This window comes from Solenopsis invicta, chromosome 12 (genome assembly GCF_016802725.1).
Source record: "Solenopsis invicta isolate M01_SB chromosome 12, UNIL_Sinv_3.0, whole genome shotgun sequence".
NCBI classification, from domain to species: domain Eukaryota; kingdom Metazoa; phylum Arthropoda; class Insecta; order Hymenoptera; family Formicidae; genus Solenopsis; species Solenopsis invicta.
In genome coordinates this window covers 4,639,592-4,659,722 of record NC_052675.1, presented here as the reverse complement: position 1 = coordinate 4,659,722, position 20,131 = coordinate 4,639,592, and the positions used below count along the sequence as shown (strand labels likewise).

Here is a 20,131-nt window from a genome sequence, read left to right as displayed (position 1 = left end):
TGCTTTGCCTTTTCTCAGTCTTTTCCTTGTTTTATCCAGTTACTTTGTAGCAATCACAACTCTTCCCTCTCCGTTTTTCCCTCTTTTCCCCTACTAAACTACCTTATCTTCTGCCCTTTTTGTATTCCTGCCTTCCAACAAATTTATGAAATGGTTCCTCCATTGTTCTTCCGTTATGCTTTCATCTGGCCATTCTCTTCTTCCTCTTTCCTTTTTGATGTATCTCTAGATTTCATTCCTACTTTTATTTCCATTACTTTCTTTTGCTCCTTTTTCTTCTCCTTTTCTCGTTTTTCTTTGTACACTTTTTTGTGCTTGCTTTCCCTGTATTCTTTCCTTTTTATCTTTCCTTTCCTCATTTCTCTGATGTGTCTAATTTAACTTTTTCTTACTTTCTCTGCACTTTCTGTTCCATCATTTCTTCTGCCCTATCCTGAATTTCCTCTGTATTATGGTTTTCCTTGGTATTGCCCTTCTTATGTTTTATTTTAGTTCATCCCATTTAGTTTGGAGTGTCCCTTCTGTTTCTCTCCTCCTTTTCATATTTTCCTCGTACTCCCTACATTCTTTGACCGACCAGTCTTCTATTTGTACGCTCTTCTTCTCTCTATCTATTCCTTTCTGTATCTCGATTTCCATCTTTATTTCCAAAAGCATGTAGTCCGAATCCGCCCTCTCTCTTATTCTCATCTGTTTCACTTTTTCCCAAGCTTCTGTATTACATATTGCGTAATTTATTACTGATATCTTCCTTATGCTCCTTCAAATGTCCATTCTCCAGTTTCATCTTCTATCATATTTCCGTTGAGTATCCCTAGCCCGTGTTTCTGGATGTCCTCTATTAGATCTTCCCCTTGTTTGTTCATTGTTTTGTCTTTTAAGTTTCTCTTTTTTGCCTCTTCCTCTCCATCCCACAACAGTCCTTCCTCTTCTGCTACCCTCGCGTTAAACTCCCCCCTATTATTATTTTTTTTCTTTCTACTTCGTCTATTTCTTCTGTTATTTTCTCTAGAAAACTCTTCTTGCCCGCTCTATTGTATACAAATATTATTTTCTATCTCTCTCCTCCGATGCAAAGTTGATAACCTATCACATTCGTTAAGTCCTTATATATAGTCTATTTTTTAATCGGTTTTTTACTCCTGTTAGCATACTTCCAATTCCCTTTCCTTTTCTTGTCCCTTGTGGCATGTTTTACGATCCATCTGTAATTTTTTGGTAATTTCCCTTCTATTCTCTTCCATGCTGCTTCTTCACCCTATGTCTTTAACAGATTCATTACATCAAACTGCTCCACATAATTCCAAAACTCCTCATCCTTCCTCATCAATCTCGACACATTCCAGAAGAAAATTCTTAGTTTCCCTATACCTTGTTCCTCTTTGCAGCTTTTCTCTTGTGCCTCCTTTACCTTTCCTTCTTCCCCTATTGCTCTGTTTCTATGTTCATCCGAAATCCTGCTTTCTCATTCCCCCCCCTTCTCTCATTCCATGTTCCCTCTATCTTGAGTCTCTAGTGTTTTATTATTACTTTCTTGCCCTTTGCTCTCTCCCTCTTCGCAATCTCCACCACTTTTCTTTGCGCTTCTCTCTCTATTTTTGTTCTGTCGTCCTCTATATAAATTTCTTCTTTTCCTAGCCTGCTCTTGTTTCTCATAACTCTTTCTTTCTCTTCTCCTGATTTCATTCTCACCAGTATAAGGTTTTTATTTCTTATAACTTGAACTGACTCCACTTCAGCATTGATTTTCTCTTTGAAGAATTGCTCTATCTTCTTTTTTAGGTCCTCTGCACACTCGCTAATTCTCTATCCTTTAATGACTAGGTTTTTTTTTATCCTCCCTTTCTCTTCTTTCTAGCGCTCGTACCATTCTATCCACCTGCCCCCTACGTGACTCTGCAACTACTCCTTTTGTCGCCCCTCATTTTCCGCCAAGTTTCACTTTCTCCAATATTTTCGAGATTTTCCTCACCTCCTCTTCTTTTGATATCTTGTTTATTTTCCTTTCGATATGTCCAAGTTTCTTCTTCATTCTTTCCTCCATCTCCTTCTCTTTCCTTTCTTGTTTTCTTTTGCCCTCCCCTGTTCCTTCCTTCAATCTCTTCATCTCCTCTCTGAACTTCTCCTTTCCCGCTTTCATTCTTTCCTGCATACCCGCTATCTGCCTGATCAGCATTATTAGGATTTCCTTGTCACTCATTCTATCCAGTGACTGTTTCTCCTCCGTCTCTGTCTTTTCCCCCTTTGGCCACACGCCGCGCAATTTATTTTCTGTTCTTCCTCACTTGTCCCCGTCTCTGTAGCACTGTTCCTCCACTTCGTTGTCTCTCCGTTTTCCTCTTCCTCCTGTACAATTTCTCTCTTCCTCTTGTGTATTAGCTCCAAAATTGAGTCCGCGCTCTTCACCCGTTCTCTTGTGAAACTGCTTGCTTTACTTGGTCTTCCTTTCCTATTCACTATTACCTCTCCGCTGTTGCTCTTGTGCTTATCTATATCCTTCTCTCTCTCCCTGTCCTCGTTCTTACCTTCAACCCTGGTTCTTGCTTTGCCAACCGCGTCTTTTCTGCTCACTTTATCTTTGTCTACTCCTGCACTGCCACTCGTTGTTATTGCGGACTTCTCCATGCACTTTATCTTTTGCTTCCTTTTGCTTCGCTACCCTCTTTTGTGCTATCTTCACTACTTCTTATTGCTTTCCTACAATAACGGCCGAGCGCTGACTAATGGAGTGATACAGGAAGTTACCAGAAGCACGACACTGCACAAAGTCCCGAGATCTAAGGGCATTTCTCAGATTTCAGCCAATGTTGCGGAAATGGCCCTGCGTGTCCCAGCTCTGTTATTACCCTCATATCCAAAATTACTTGGGAGTTTATTTGAGTCGCCGTCGTTGCCGATGAATTTGCGAACGCTATGCTGCCCGACCGCGTGTTTGCTTAGCAAATTAATCTTTCCGACTTCGGCTAAGCTTGACCAATTCTCGACTATCAAACGCGAAGGAGACAAATTAGCACAGCACACACAACATCCGGGCGATACTTTTAGGCCCCAAGCCCAAAATGCTAAAATTTTGTTTTACGACTTTCTATATGGTCTTAACACATGTGGATGAACTAACGCCAGTCTTGAGGCAAGAATCACTTTGTTCAACTGAAACGGGTCCACCCACGTGTAGTACGCGCGGAGACGGTTCCGATGAGCACTCACACACAACGTTTTCCCGCTTTTTATCACCCAGAAATCTAGCGCACGACAGAGCGATCATAGACACATCCGGCCATATCCAGATGACGAACATGTTTTTTCAAGTACATTATTATTATTAAGATCTTAACTTAGTTTCCGCTCGCAAATGTTAGATGGCGATGTAAACAGTTCTAGTAGTCATTACTAACGCATCTGGTACTTTTTTCTTAGTTTTGACATTTCTTGATAACATACAGTCAGCATATACAATTATTTGCGTAAACAACAATTTTTTTTGCTTTGTGAAAAATAGAACGCAATAAAGTGTTTTTTCGACATGTGCACAACTTTGATTAAAAAACAAATGTAGCAGGAGTTCATCGATTACTTAAAAAGGTTTTGGTGACCAAGTTCTATCGCGTACAACATGTAAAGAGTGGTATAGACGATTCAAAAGTAATGATTTTAATGTCAATGACAAACCACGCTCAGGACAGCCGAAAAAATTTGAAGATGATGAATTGCTAGCATTATTGCATGAAAACTCAGCTCGAACGTTAGAAGAACTTGGAAACAAGCTAGGAGTTACTGAAGCAACTGTTTCCAAACGTTTACATACCATTAGAAAAATCCAAAAGGAAGGAAAATAGATACCACATGAATTGTCTAAAAGTGCCATTCACAACCGTTTCAATATCACGGTTTCCTTGCTTGTAAGACAAAAAAAGAAGAGTTTAGCGTATTGTAACTGGCGATGAAAAGTGGATCTACTACGACAATCCCAAACGCAAGAAATTATCAGGGTAGACCCAAAACAACATCGCAGCCAAAACGGAATATCTATGGTCATAAGATAATGCTTTGCATTTGGTAGGATCAGCAAAGAGTGTTGTACTACGAGCTATTAAAACCGAACGAAACTGTTACTGCCGATGTCTACAAACGTCACTTAAACAAATTAAATGATGAGCTGTTGCAAAAAAGACCAGTAATAGCGAGTAACAGGCGCAAAGTTATTCTTCTTCTCAACGCTTGGCCACACACTGGAAAAATTGTCAAGGAAATACTGACGCAGGTCGAAGTGGGAAACTCTTCTTTACCCAGCATACTCAACAGACATAGCGCTTTCTGATTACCACTTGTTCAGATCAATGCAGTACGGCTTGAGTGGTACACGCTTCCAAAATGTTAAAAAAGTGCGAGAATGAGTGGATAAACGGATTGCTTCAAAATCGACATCGTTTTATTGGGATGGTATTGCCCAGTTGCCAGAAAGATGGAAAAAAGTTGAAGAAAGTAATGGAAAATAATTTCATTAAAATAATTTGTACAGACTTTTTCCAATATATGCTTTTTCTTAGCCTTTTTCAAGCGGAAACTAAGTTAAGGTCCTAATAACTTAAAAAATACTAAAGATAATGTAATTGCAAAATATAATAGCAAAAGACTTACAAAAGAATGCTGTAGAGATTCAAATCCGGTTCGTTGCAGAGGAAAAAAATGTAACGCTAGCACTTAGCCTTTTCAGTCATGACGCTTTTTTAGATACTGTGTTAAGATTCTAGTACATAAAATATAAACGTTCCAATGTTAAACTTTAATTGCAATTTTCTTAAAAAGTAAGGCCCATTTACGCTAATCTTTTTACACTTTTAATATACTTGTTTCCCCCTTTCAAATGAGTTTGTAACAAAACGCCCCTCCACCTCGCGCGCACGACCTCGTGGACCGAACAGCTACCGCGAGACCAGCTCGAGTTGTTAGCTCAAACTTATCAGATAGAGACGACCGGTACACTTGACGAGTTACGATACCGCGTAACCCGTCACTTCCTTACGATGTCCAATCCGAACCAGTCCGCTGGTGCACCCGCACCGGAAACCGCGAGCCCGTCCCCACCGGTCACCGGAAACGAGTCCCACTCGCATAGTAAGGTCATGAATCAAATACGCAAATGGGGTTGCCACTTCGACGGTCGCGACCCTCTGTCGTTCTTAAAGCGCGTAACAGAACTGCAAGAAGAATATCAATACACCGACAGCCAGATGAAGGCCGGACTGCCCGAATTATTGAAGGGAGATGCTCTAGCGTGGTATCGTAATGAGCGAGAATCCTGGGAAACATGGACCGACTTCACCAGCGCCCTGCGACGGCACTACCTACCGCGGCGATACCAAGCCAAACTAATGCGCGAAATACAAGAGTGCCGACAACAACCCAACGAGGCTTACGCCAAGTACGCGACCGCCCTACTTACGATGATGCGGCGCGCCGGGGGTTTTACCCAGGCAGAAAAGGTAGACCGCCTGTACGAAAACCTGCGGGCGGAATACAAATTGTAAGTGCGCATGAGCGACGCTACGGACCTGGCCGACTTGGCCGACGAGGCTGCCGAGTTCGAAGATATCTCCAGGGCCCGGGAGAGTGAGGCCCGTGCCGAGAGGAAAAAAGTCAACACCGCTACACCCGCCAACATCCCTACGACTGCGCAACCGCCTGCTGGCGCTGTAAGCAGCGCGGACACAGCCGCTTTGAATGCAGGAGACCCGCACGCAAATTTTGCTCGCAGTGCGGGAAGGACGGCGTTCTCACAAAGGACTGTCATCCTCGGGCGGGAAACGCCGTACCGGCCGGGGATATCACCACTCCTCGGCCCGAGTCCACATAGAATACACACCACGACCGCATGTACCGGTCCGCCTGGGACGACACCGAATTTCCGCGTTGCTAGACACCGGGGCCGAAGTATCCATCATCAACCGACAGGTCGCCGGGTACGCCAAGGGGATGCGGATATGGCCGCAGGAACAGGAGGAGGCAATCCACCTAGCCGACGGCACCACTGCCACCACGCCCGGCCGCGTCAAACTCCGCCTCCGAATCGCAGGCCGTCAACTCGAACACACTTTCCAGATCCTTCCGTCCTTAGACAGCCCGATGCTCATAGGAACCGACCTATGGGCCCGACTACAGATCACTATACCCCCGCCACCTCTCCAGCTCCGAAAAACGCCACCCGCGGCGTACTCAGTGACCCCGGGCATGGTAAAGCGAACCGCACAAGAGGAGCGGGAGCTCCAAGCCTTCCTGGCCATGGAGTTGGCCAAGTTCGAGGAGGTGTGAGGGCCCACCGACCAGGCCAGCCACCAGATCCGGCTGAAAACAGACGTACCGATCAAACAACGGTACCGACCGCGCAACCCGGCGATGCAAAGCATCATCGATGAGGAGGTCCGCAAAATGGAAGAAGCCGGTATTATCGAGCCATCAACCAGCGCATGGAGCTCCCCGGTGATTATAGTGCGAAAAAAGGACGGAAAACACCGTTTTTGTATTGACTTCCGGAAGGTAAACGAAGTCACCGAGCGGGATGCGTACCTACTACCGCAAATCCCCGCCACACTGGACAAGCTGCGCGGGGGCCGATACCTCACTACGCTCGACCTACAGCAAGGATATTGGCAGATTCCACTCACGCCCGATAGCCGGCCAATCACCGCATTCACCGTTCCGGGCCGGGGCCTAATGCAGTTCATTGTCATGCCTTTCGGACTGCATTCGGCTCCGGCGACGTTCCAACGTTTGCTCGACCGAATACTAGGCCCAGAATTAGAACCGCACGTGTTCGTCTATTTGGACGACATCATCGTGACTAGTGCAACATTCTCCGACCATCTGCAGCACCTGCAGGAAGTTTTTCGGCGACTACGCCAAGCCAAGCTCCGGTTAAATCCGGAGAAATGCCAGTTCTGTCTTAACGAACTTAAATACCTGGGCCACATCGTGGATGGCCGGGGAATCCGCACCGACCCCGACAAGGTTCGCGCCGTCGCACAGTGGCCAACCCCGACAAACGTACGACAAGTCCGACAATTCGTGGGACTCGCGTCATGGTACCGCCGCTTCACACCTAGCTTTTCCGAGACCGCCGCGCCACTCACCCGCCTCACGCGAAAGAACGCCCGATGGACGTGGGGACCCGACGAGGAGGCCGCTTTTCGCGAGCTCAAGCGCGCACTAACCTCCGCACCAACCCTCGCGTGCCCAGATTTCTCGCGCCGGTTCATCCTCCAGACAGACGCCAGCACGTACGGTCTTGGCGCCGTCCTCTCGCAGCATTTTGACGAGGGGGAGCGCGTCATCGCGTACGCCAGCCGATCGCTCAACGGCGCGGAGAAGAACTACAGTGCCACCGAGCTCGAATGCCTGGCCGTGGTGTGGGGCATCCGGCATATGCGCGGTTACCTGGAGGAATACGAATTTACGGTCATCACTGACCACCAGGCCCTCCAGTGGCTGCGCCGCCTGGATTCCCCCACCGGCCGACTCGGCCGATGGGCGCTCGAGCTCCAGCAGTACACGTTCGACGTCCGGTACCGCGCAGGGAAGCTGAACCGGGTCGCCGACGCGCTATCCAGGTTACCGGCCGTGTGCAGTAACCAAGCACACCCCGCGTGCCCATGGTACCGCCGCCAGCTCCTCCGCGTACGGGACCGACCGGGAGATTTTGCGGATTACGAGATCCGACAGGGTCGATTATACCGCCGTATACTCCATTCGACCAACTTTAAAGACGAACCCGCCGAGACACAATGGAAGCGATGCGTACCTCGCGACGAAAGAGGGGCCGTGCTGGCACGGGTACACGACCACCCTGCCGCCGGTCACCTCGGCATCGCCAAAACCATTGCCCGAGCCGCGGAACGTTACTACTGACCGGGAATGTTCTCCGATATCGCGCGTCACGTACGGGCGTGCGCCAATTGCCAGGCGCACAAGAGTGCCCAGGTCCGACCGGCCGGACTGATGCACGCAACCCACGTGGAGGCGCCTTGGGAACAGGTCACTACCGATCTAGTAGGACCCCTCCCACGGTCTACCAACGGAGCCGCTTGGCTGCTGGTCTTGCAAGACCGCTTCACCAAATGGGTGGAGCTGGTGCCGCTGCGGCGAGCAACCGCCACCGCCATCGCCCAGAACATCACGGACCGCGTCGTCTACCGCCACGGTTGCCCCGAGATCCTAATCTCCGACAACGGGACACAATTCGTGGCGGGGCACGTGCGCGAACGGCTACGCGACCTGGGCATCTGCCACCGGACGGCTCCAGTACACGCCCCTCACTGCAACCCCGTCGAAAGGACCAACAAGACGGTCAAAACCATGATCGCGCAATTCGTGGGCCGGGATCACCGCCGTTGGGATCAGCACATCACGGCACTGCAGTTTGCGTATAACACCGCCGTCCACGACGCCACCGGCTACACACCCGCTTACCTGAACTACAGGCGAGAGCTCGAGACGCCACCACGGGACACTGACGGGAGACCCGCACCGACGGCCGCTCCAGCCACCAACCAGCGACGACTCCAGGAGGCCTACGAGGTAGTCCGAACAAACCTCGCCCGAGCCTTCCACCGCCAAGAACGATATTATAATTTAAGGAGACGGGCATGGAAACCCGCCATAGGGGACCTAGTCTGGAAAAAGGACCATCCCCTCTCGAACAAGAGCAAATCCTTCAATTCAAAGTTGGCACCCAAGTACATCGGACCATTGGAGGTCCGAAAAATCCATTCTCCAGTCGTCGTCGATCTGCGGGACAAGCGCGGTAAGTGGCACCGTCACATACATGTGCAGGACCTTAAGCCGGGTCATCGGCACGAACAGACCCGAGGAACAGACAACGCAGAGACGGACCGTGAGGAAGCGGCCGACATAGAAGCAGCCGACGCGGAAGCAGACGACGCGACCGCGGACATCGCCGAGGGAGACGCCATGACGGACGATGGCGGGACCGATGAATCCGGAGCAGACGACGCCGACGATGATGCGGCAAGACCGAACGACGACCCGTCCAGCCGCAGGGCTCGTGCCGATCACACCCGGACGGCATGACTGACCGAAGGGAAGGAGCTACCTCCCCCAATCCAGCACGATATATAAGGGGGACCACCGCAACCAGGAACCTGCAGAAAGACCGACTCCACTATGGACTCCGAGCTAGACGCACTCCTCACCGCACCGGCCAACGACGCCGAGTTCGAGATCCTCTGGCAGAGGGTACTACATACCCCGTCAGGTCCACCGGAACTGTTTCCGGCACCACCGCGGCGACGGGAACAACCGGCCGAGATCACCGCCGCAGCAAGCACGACCGGAGAGCAGCTCCCGACGAAGCGGGAACCTCCACCTGCCAGCTCGACTAGACCATCCGCACCGGCAGGGGCCAGACGCACCAAGCCCGTCACTGTCGTGCGCACCCCGCCAGTCGGCTTAATCCGGGGAGCCCGACCCGCTAAACTCCTCGCCGCCGCCCCACCGGCGAAAAGAAACGGACCCCCAATCATCGGGGTACGCATACAGCGATCCTCAGCAATAAACGCGAGGAAGCTGGCCGCGCTGATCGCCGAACCCCCGTCACTACCAGGGCGAAACAAAAACTAGATCGCACCGAGACATCCAACGATCCCACGAGCCAAGCAGGATCCGAAGCGGGACCAAATAACGGCGCTGTTCGGAGACACGCTGTCCGATCTGGAGGACGACGGACCCCCAGTCTCGACTCCGCCACCGCGCGACAGCATCACCGCCACGGCCCCGGGGAGGGCCGCCGCAATCTCTCCGAGCGTCGCAGACCGACCGATGGGCCCAGAACCAGGAGGCCAAGACGCGGACACAACCAGGCCGGTCTCAGTCAGCAGCGAGAACACCACGCAGCGAAAGGAACGGCGCATCGAAGTCACCACCGGTAGCCAGCTAGCCACCGTTACCCCGACCGTGGACACGGGCCGAGAACCAATCACCACCACCACAGACGACATCGCCACTCCAACACCAGGAAGCGCAACGAACCGAGCCGCCCTGCGCCCGGACCGACCACCCATACCGATTCGAGTGCGCGATGACCTGACCGTGTACGTACCGCGGCCACGGTTTCGCGAGTACAAGGTTCGCCTCGCCAACCGCCGCTTCACGCTCCGGTTTAGTCGTGATGGCCAGTGCCACTACGTGCGGGAATTCCCGGCGTAGTGGCCAAAGTTCGCCACTCACAAAGGGGGGGGGGGTGATGTAACAAAACGCCCCTCCACCTCGCGCGCACGGCCACTCCACTCCGTCCACCCGAGCAATACACCGGCAGAACGCCACGTGCGCGCACCGAGCTAACCTGCCGTCGCGATCACGCGGCAGCACGCGCGCCGCCCGTGGCGTTCGGCAACGCTCCCACTCCGGGCCAGCCGACCGAACGCACGGATTGGTCCGCCCAACCGTGCGTTCGGATATATAAGCCGGCAGTGGGAACGCCGAGACAGATCTTCCCGGTCCGCCGAATCCGACAGGTCGAGTATCCTCGACCGCACTCCGACTCCCAAGAGGACGAGAATACTCGTCTCATCCTGACTACCCTCGACAAGCATCCTCGTCGTTCCGGCTAACCGAGTATCCTCGGCTAATCCTGTCATACCGAATACCGTACACAGCCAATCGCGGCGAGCATCCTCGCCGTGTTCCGTAGCCGAGTATCCTCGGCGAATCACCGCCCACGACGAGCATCCTCGTCGAGTCCGCAGGCTGGGTATCCCTAGCCAATCCCGTCCGTCCTCTCCCCCAGGGAAGAGTCTCTCGTAACCTAAAGCCTCGTCAGGGCATCCGCGTCCTGACGAGAACTTCGCCTCTTTTTGCACGAGGCGGCTCGGGCGAGACGCGGAATCGTCGCCGTTGCTCCGATCCCGCGTTCCGCGGCTCCTCGATCTCCCCGGACACCGAGTCCGTTTCAAACCACGCGATTTACTTTAAGTTATAGTTACATGTATTCTTATGATTTCGTAGTTCTAGTACTTCCGTTCTTATTATGTCTCATTATAAGTTAGAATTATCTTTTGTCACTTTGCCGATTCATCTGTACTCTCGCGGTTATTAATTCTTGTTTCGAACTTCAGTCTCGGCTCTCGCCTAGCGCGCTCGTTAGCCCACGCGTCACCGCGCGCTCATCGTTACCACCGCTCGCAATCCCGACCGCACAGCGGCAATTGGTCGCCGCGACCACCGCGAGCCAATCGCGCCCCCGCTAAGGCTGGGTCCACTTGTCACGAGGCGTTAGACGCAATCAGCTATGAGGCTACATGTAAATATCACATCCAAATAAAGATCTAGTATTTTTGTTCACTAAATACCGAGTGCGATTATTATACCGAACCCGACCAATCTGGCGAGCTTATCCGCAACCGTATCCTGACACCTACCACAACCGCACGAAAACCACCACCGTTACAAGTTATAACTTATCTCATTTGGCATTTTACAGTTCTTGCCCACTTGTTGTCAGCAAAAAGTAAACACAAAATGTTTCAAATACATTCAACTGTACACAATATTGTAAGCGGAGAAGCGAGGTTGTCGCCCGATGGCACCAGTCCCTGGTGACAAACGCGGAATTCCTGCGTTTGGCGCGGCGTGCGTACGCATGTCAATGCATGAGATCTAGATTGACCAATCTGATCAATTGGTTCAGCCTTCGTTTCCAGAGCTGCAAACGGAAACACTCTCAGTCCTGTCGGCGTGCGAGAAAGTACGAATACGTAATTAATTAAATTCTCAATTGTCATTTTCATCTTTTTGTTACACAATAAACAATTTTTTGTTAAATTTAACATACGTATTTTATTATGTACCAAACAGTTCACTCAATTTTTTTTTGTTAATTGAATTCAAGATAAATACATATGTTAAAAAGTAACACAAATATTATGTAAAAAATTGACACAAAGAAAATATAGCACTGACATAATTTGGAAACAAATTGTGGAAACACATTTCTTCAGTAAAATTAACATTAATAATGTCGACACGTGTCTTTTATTAATTTAGCTTAGAATTTACATTTCAAATCTACATTTATTTAATATTACTTGTTCATTTATCTGTAAATGTTATTTTAGTTTTAAGAAATGTAAAATACCAAACACAAAGTATAACACAATTTTAACATAAAATATTTAAATAATACAGTTACAAAACGTTAAATTAACATTTGAATAAAATTTTATTTAACACAGACATTTTAACAAGGATCATAATAAATATAACATAAATACAAAATGTTTTTTTAAAACTAGAATTTTTTTTTAGACAGAGTTGTTGAAAAAAGCTGATAATCTTTTTCTATACCCATGACAAACATCTCGTAGTTAATTTTTCTCTATCGCTACGAGGTTATCCATGGAAATTAAGTAACTAAATGAACAAATGGATTAAATAATTGAATTAAACAAACGAATAAATAAATAAATAATAAATAAGAATCAAAAATTAGATAAATTTCCAATTGCAATTTATTTTTACTCATTTACCTATTTATTTGATTATTCACCTACCTATTTATTGATTTATTTATTTATTTTTTTATTTAATATGAAGAATTAGAATAACATTTTAATCGGGAGAATGTTTACAGTAAGCGCGAGAAATACCACGGCACGCTACGCTTCTGGGCGCTTCGGCTGAGCGCAATCTGATTGATCAACTTTAACCGTTAATAAGTCGGTCAATAATGATCTAAGCCAAAATTGGCAAAGGAACTTTTAGTTCAAAATTTCATCCTCTTTCGCTTTCTGAAATATTTATAAAGCATTACGAGATACTCTGCATATGTGTGTTATATATATATATATATATATATATATATATATATATATATATATCCAGGGTGTACCAATATAATTGGCCACCCCCCTTTATCTCGTAATCTAACAGAGATAGACTCAATAAATATAACATAAAATTAAATGGTTTGAACTAAACTTTATCGTGAGCACAGTGGTTACTTACAGAAATAATCTATGTTAAAGAACGAAGAAACATGCACAACTTTTGCATAGTAAAGTGAATATTTTTATACGATAAAAGTTGTAGCGTTTTTTCTAATGAATACAATAACGTGTGATTTATCAAAATTATTTTACAAATTATAGATGTTACGTCGGTTTAAAGTTTAGCGGGCGATTAAAACCATTTCAGTTTCGTCCCTGCAGTGTAGCTAACTTCTGACTCCCGTTTTGGCGATTGACATGTAACATGTTGATATCTGATTATAATATTTGGTGTAATAATTTTATAAACCTGTAGATTTTCGCATTATTATTACTTACATTTTACGTACATCAAATATTATAATCAGATGTCAACACGTTGCACGTCAATTGCCAAAGCACGAGACGGAAGTTAGCCACACCGCAGGGGCAAAACTGAAATGGTATTAGTCACCCGCGAAACTTTAAATCGACATAACTTTTATAATTTGTAAAATAATTTTGATAAACCATATATCATTGTATTTATTAGAAAAAACGCTACAACTTTTATTGTATAAAAATATTCACTTTACCATGCAAAAGTTGTGCATGTCTCTTCGTTCTTTAACATAGATGATTTCTGTAAGTAACCACTGTACTCACAATAAAGTTTAGTTCAAACCATTTAATTTGATGTTATATTTATTGAGTCTATCTCTGTTAGATTACGAGATAAAGGGAGGTGGCCACTTATACTAGAACACCCTGTATATATATATATATATATATGCATACACGCACACGCTCGCGCGCGCGCACGCACACACACACACACACACACACACACACACACACACACGCACACACACACACACACACGCACACGCACACACAGGGTGTCAGAAAATTAAAACTTATGCTCGTGAGTTGTTAGCAAATCATACTGAGAAGAAAAGTCCTTTACCATTTTTCATTATTCGCAATAGTTATTAAAATGAAAATTTGTAAAGTTTGACAAATGAGCACGTATTTTCCCGACGCGTTGAGGCGGCTAAGATAGCTGCTTCTCCCTTCTCACCGCGCCGCCTGCCGTGGCTGCCTATGATTTGGCAACGGACGGGCGGTCTCTGCGTGAGGTGGCTAGGAAAAATACGTGCTCATTTGACAAACTTTATTAATTTTTATTTTGATAATTATTGCGAATAATGAAAAATGGACTTTTTTTCTGAGTATGATTTGCTCTATCAACCCTCGAAAGCATAAGTTTTAATTTTCTGACACCTTGTATATACAATGGCGTGCAAAAGTTTCCGGCCAGTGACATTTTGTACTCTAATTTATTAAAAAAACAGCCTAATAAAATTTTCATAATTATCATTGTTTTACTATATTATATCGTTACCTATATCTTGTACTCATACGTGATAATTATGAAAATTTTATTAGGTTTTTTTTTTTAATAAATTAAAGTACAAAATGTCACTGACCGGAAACTTTTGCACGCCACTGTATATATACAATATTTATTTACTTGTACTTGATATTAAAATGTTCACCAATTTTTCATTAAATTCCATTCCCCATTACAACAATTTTAAATTTGTTTTCAATGATTTCAGTGATTTATTTCAATAATTTATTTCCACGAGAAAAGACATAAACAATATTTTATTTATGTTGCATTATAAAAAACAGATAGAAAGAAAAGAAAGAAGAGGAAGAAAAGAAATCTTTATTTACCCGATAAGTCTGTCTGGATAATTTTCCTTCTCTAGCTGAATTTTCATGGTTTCAGAAGAATGCTGATGCTGAAACTCCAAGGGAGAAGGCGGTCTCATCTGTTGCTGTTGTTGCTGTTGCTGCTGCCTCGGTTGCGTCCGTCTAAAATCTTGATTGTATCCGGTGTAACGGTTGTTCTGCGTCGATGAAAATGACGTGTGTTCCGTGTAAATCTCATGACTTCTCTGTTGCTGAGTACGTTGATGTTGGTACTTGCTCGGTGGTGCATAGGGCTCATTACGCAAGCTTTCCCGATTGTTATAACTGGGTGCAGATCCCCATGGTGACACAGCGTTCAAACGAAGACTATTGACAGTTGTATGATCTCCGGTTGAGCCTGCGTAAAGAAGCGGTGTCATAGACTGATAGGGCAAACTAAAATTCACCAATGCCATATTTCTCGTATTCGGCAAGATTTTCCCAGACAGATTTTGGAAACCGAATTTGTTCCTTGCTTGCAGACGGTCTCTCAAGTAGTCTCTTGATAATATTTCAAACAGTGATTACTCGATCCTCATTGCTGAAATCATGATCAAATTATTGACGATTTCGCAAAAGTAGTGCTAAAGTTTTTATTAGAAATTCAATTTCCCGCTCTATCGATCTATCGATATGTCGATAGATCCTTTCACTATCGAACGTCACCGCTCGCAACGTCACTAGCGTCTCTATCTATCTCGCTCACGCACACACTTCCTTGTCGTACTTAACAGTTACATCACCCCTTTTCTTTAATTTACACGTTTTGTACTCATTCTACTATACCGGGTGTCCCAGACCACCCGTCCCACCCGATTTTTTCGTAAACGCGACATTTAAAAAAAAAATGTTTCAGACAAAAGTTGTAGGGTTTTAAAAGATCTATTTACTGATTTTATCAGTTTGACCTTGGATGGCGTCGCCAAGGTCAGATCAAAATAACATTAACTTTTTTAAATAGGACACCTCATTTTTGGTTCCAGAATCTAATAGCTGGTGTCAAGACCTTTCCAAAACACTATAAGAAAGTTTATTTTTGTTGAGTACTTTCCGAGTTGTGAGGCTTGAAAGTTACGGTGTACTGTTACCTTCAAGCGTCATAACTCGGAAAGTCCTTAACCAAAATAAACTTATTTATAGTGTTTTGGAAAGCTCTCGAAATCGACTACAAGAAAATGCAATGAAAAATATACCTGTTTCAGACCACCCGTCCCACCCTTTTAAAACGTAGGGATGTGCTTGTACAAAAAAATGGCTCAGACAAAATTTGCATGATTTCGAGGGATCAACCTGATGATGATCTTGAATTCGATCTTGAGATCGATCTTGGGCATAAAGGTATAAGTCAAAGTAACATTTTTAAAATGTAAAAACGAAATAATCGGTGCCGCCTGTAGGTATTAGCGTTACCTAAGGTGTACCACGTGTAGGTAACAAGATCGTACTTACACCTTATCGTGGTGCTTTTTTAAGGTGGTTCCCCTCGCCGTCACCTTTGTCGGGGTGCTTTCATAAGGTGGTTCCCCTTGCCGTCACCTTTGTCGGGGTGCTTTCATAAGGTGGTTCCCCTTGCCGTCACCTTTGTGCATACGCATGTTGTTCAGTCTCGATGTTCAAAATGTCCACCACGTGCATTTATACAGGCTGTTACCCTACTTTGAAAATCATCCGTCGCCCGACGAATTTCGTCAGTATCTAGAGACTGAATGACTTGTCGAATTCTGTTTTTCATATCTTCTGCAGTCGTAGGTCGTTCGCGGTATACAAGGTCTTTTATTCGTCCCCACAAATAATAATCTAAAATTGTAAGGTCCGGTGATCGTGGTGGCCAATTATGTGGACCATGTTTACCTATCCATCGGCCGCGAAATATGCGGTTCATTTGATGACGAGCAATGACAGACGTGTGGGCGGGACATCCATCCTGTTGAAACCACATATTTAGACGTAATTGGAGTGGAATATCTTCAAGTAAACGTGGAAGTTCGTTTTCGAGTAAATCGGCGTATAAAAAACGGTTTAAATTCTCTTGAAAGAAAAATGGTCCCACGATATGCGTATCAACAATTCCGCATCAAACATTGACTTTCCAGATACGTTGATGACCCATTTCTCGATACCAATGTGGAATCTCACTTGTGCCCAATAACGAAAATTATGTGTGTTTATTTCGCCGTCACTTTTAAAGGTGCACTCATCAGAAAATAAAATACTTCTATGGAAATTAGGTAATTGTTGAGTAATCCAATTACAGAATATCAGTTTTTGTCTATGATCGTTCAATGTCATGGCCTGGTGAAGTGACATTCGATATGGATGGAATGAATTTTCACGAAAAATTCGACTGATCGTGCTTCGACTTATTCCACTATCTCTTGCTCGTCGCTTTAAAGAATCATTCGGGGTTACAAAGGCAGATGCAATTACATCAGGTGCTCTTACTGAACGAACTGATCGATGAATTTGCCTTCCCTTATTATGATCCGGCTGAACAATACCTTTTACAATTATTCGACGTTGTAAGCGACTGAAAACTTTGCGCGAATGTGGTGTATGATCGGGATATTCATTTCGCCACATTATTTCAGCTGCTCGAAAACTTCCAGCTCTACCCAAAACTGACATCATTAACGCAGCTTCTTCGTTCGGGTAAGGCATAACTACAAATTACGCTTACGACCGGGTTGCTTATTAGAAAACGTGAATTGGTGACGAGTTGCGTAATATTATGAATTCTAAGCAATGACTTTTAGGAGTGGTATGTAAGGGTGCTTTTTCGTGAAAATTACTTTATTGCTACAATAATCAACATTAAATGAAGATTAATATTAATAAATCAAGAATAAACGGCATCATAGAGCTGTACCGAATGTTAGAGATCTCGGTAATTAGGTATCTTCAAAACTCTACGCGTAGGACTATAGGTACACGCACCGGCAGAAATGGTGTCTCTCGACGCTAGCGCTCGGCTGCCGCACACACGCGGAGCCGCGCTCGTACGTGTGTCTAGGCTGCGCGGCGACGATCGGGGTGCGGGCGGAAAGTGGTGGGGGGCTTTACGATAGTGCATCCTCCTCGCTCGACGCTGGGTCGAGAGAGAAAGCATTATTCAACGTGATACCATGGGCGAAGTCGGTGTCCTCTGCTTATATTTTTCATTGCATTTTCTTGTAGTCGATTTCGAGAGCTTTCCAAAACACTATAAATAAGTTTATTTTGGTTAAGGACTTTCCGAGTTATGACGCTTGAAGGTAACAGTACACCGTAACTTTCAAGCCTCACAACTCGGAAAGTACTCAACAAAAATAAACTTTCTTATAGTGTTTTGGAAAGGTCTTGACACCAGCTATTAGATTCTGGAACCAAAAATGAGGTGTCCTATTTAAAAAAGTTAATGTTATTTTGATCTGACTTTGGCGACGCCATCCAAGGTCAAACTGATAAAATCAGTAAATAGATCTTTTAGAACCCTACAACTTTTGTCTGAAACATTTTTCTTTAAAATGTCGCGTTTACGAAAAAATCGGGTGGGACGTGTGGTCTGGGACACCCGGTATATATATATATATATATATATATATATATATATATATTACTTTCGTACGCTGTAATCGCACTCAAAGTCAAACCGTTCTTGTAACCATAATAAAGTATTTTTTTTAACGTAATCGGCACAGGTTCTCCTTCCACAACCTCTTGACCTAATAGCTTATGGGCCCAGAGTCTACGAGAGAACACGTAAGCTTGATTGCAGATACATAAGAACGCATAAGACAAGACTGTGTGCATTCCAAGGGAATGTTGATATATCACGGAAAACTCAGTGCCGATAGTACGACTATTATCGTGCAAGACAGTTCTCGCAAATATCAACGGACGACATGGCATACAATACTATAAACGCGACTCGTCTCGAATTGCTATCGAAGACTAACTACGATACTTGGAGGATTTAGGCAGAGGCACTATTGATAAAGAATGACACATGGGGATACGTCTCAGGAGAGAAGCCACGACCTGTCATCTCAACAAATGCATCGACAGAAGCGACTTCGCAAGCAGCATACAACGCATGGGTCATCGAGGACCGTAAAGCTAAGTCAGACCTTATATTATCCATAAATCCAACCGAATTAAAACAAATCTGTGGTTGCGAAACATCCAAAGATGTTTGGGATAAACTAGAGTCGATTTACGCATCTAAAGGACCTGCACGTAAGGCAACCCTTCTAAAACGTCTCATGCTACATGAAATGCCCGATGGCGGCGATGTAAAAGATCATTTGAATGATCTCTTTGATGCGGTCGACAAGTTACAGTCCATGAATGTAGATATCAATGGTGACATATTAGCAATTATCATTCTGTACAGCCTTCCAAATAGTTTTGATACTTTTCGATGCGCGATAGAATCACGCGATGATTTGCCAGATGCCGAGACCATAAAAATTAAAATAATTGAAGAAAGCGAAGCTAGGAAACAAAAGTTACCTGATAGCTCTTCCGGTGCATTGTTCATAAAACAAAAGGGTCAACAATCTAATGCATCTAAAGTCAACCCACGAAACGCCGACAAAAACAAACAATCATTATCGAACACACGTATAAGATGCAATTATTGCAGGAAACTCGGGCACAGAGCAGCAAATTGCTTCTTCTAGAAAGGAAACACGGATAAGAAAACGGATCAAACAAACAAAACTACATTATTAATAAATTACGACAACGAGCCTAAAAAATGGTGTTTGGACAGCGGATGCACTTCCCACTTATGTGGCAACAAGCAACTCTTTGTCAGTATCACGAATATTTCCGGCGGATTAAAACTTGCCAATAACACAACTACTAAAGTTGAAGCAACAGGAGACATAAAGGTTACGACAAAGGTCAATGGCGAAGAAAGAAACATAAAATTGAAGGATGCCTTATTTGTTCCGGATTTGAGAACAAACCTTTATCAGTAGCCAAGATTGTCGATAACCAGCATCAAGTCCTATTCACTAAAAACTGCGCTTTCGTCAAGGATTTACAAGGTAACACAAAGATAATAGCCAAACGCATTAATAATCTTTTTTATCTGTCCAAAGAATTTTCCCCGGAAGCGTGCACGGCAAGTAAGGGTAAACAATCGCTAACCAAAACTTGGCACGAGAGACTAAGACATCTCAATGCAAAGGATATAACTTTAATATGGAAAACGCATGCAGCAAATGGCATAAAATTAGAAACGAAATCGACCTCAATCGATTGCCAAACATGTGCAGCAGGAAAATTGTCTAGCTCCCCCTTCCCAACTGGAAATAACAGAGTTTCAGGCCTACTCGATATTATACACACGGATGTGTGTGGACCCATGCGAACCAAATCTGAAGGCGGCGCACGATACTTTGTCGCCT

General features: G+C 45.1%; 1 protein-coding gene across 6 annotated transcripts in view; it reads right to left on the bottom strand.

Annotated features, from left to right (window-relative positions):
- Window positions 1-20,131, bottom strand: part of LOC105206053 (protein spaetzle 3) — a 141,510-nt gene that overhangs the window by 48,263 nt on the left and 73,116 nt on the right. For all 6 annotated transcript variants that reach the window (XR_005575957.1, XR_005575956.1, XM_039455680.1 and 3 more), the window contains one exon: window positions 14,718-15,276. Coding sequence is in view for 4 of the 6 variants with exons in the window: in XM_039455680.1 (XP_039311614.1) it covers window positions 14,718-15,151 (434 nt within the window). In the remaining 2 variants the exon portion in view is untranslated. The remainder of the gene's footprint in view (window positions 1-14,717; window positions 15,277-20,131) is intronic.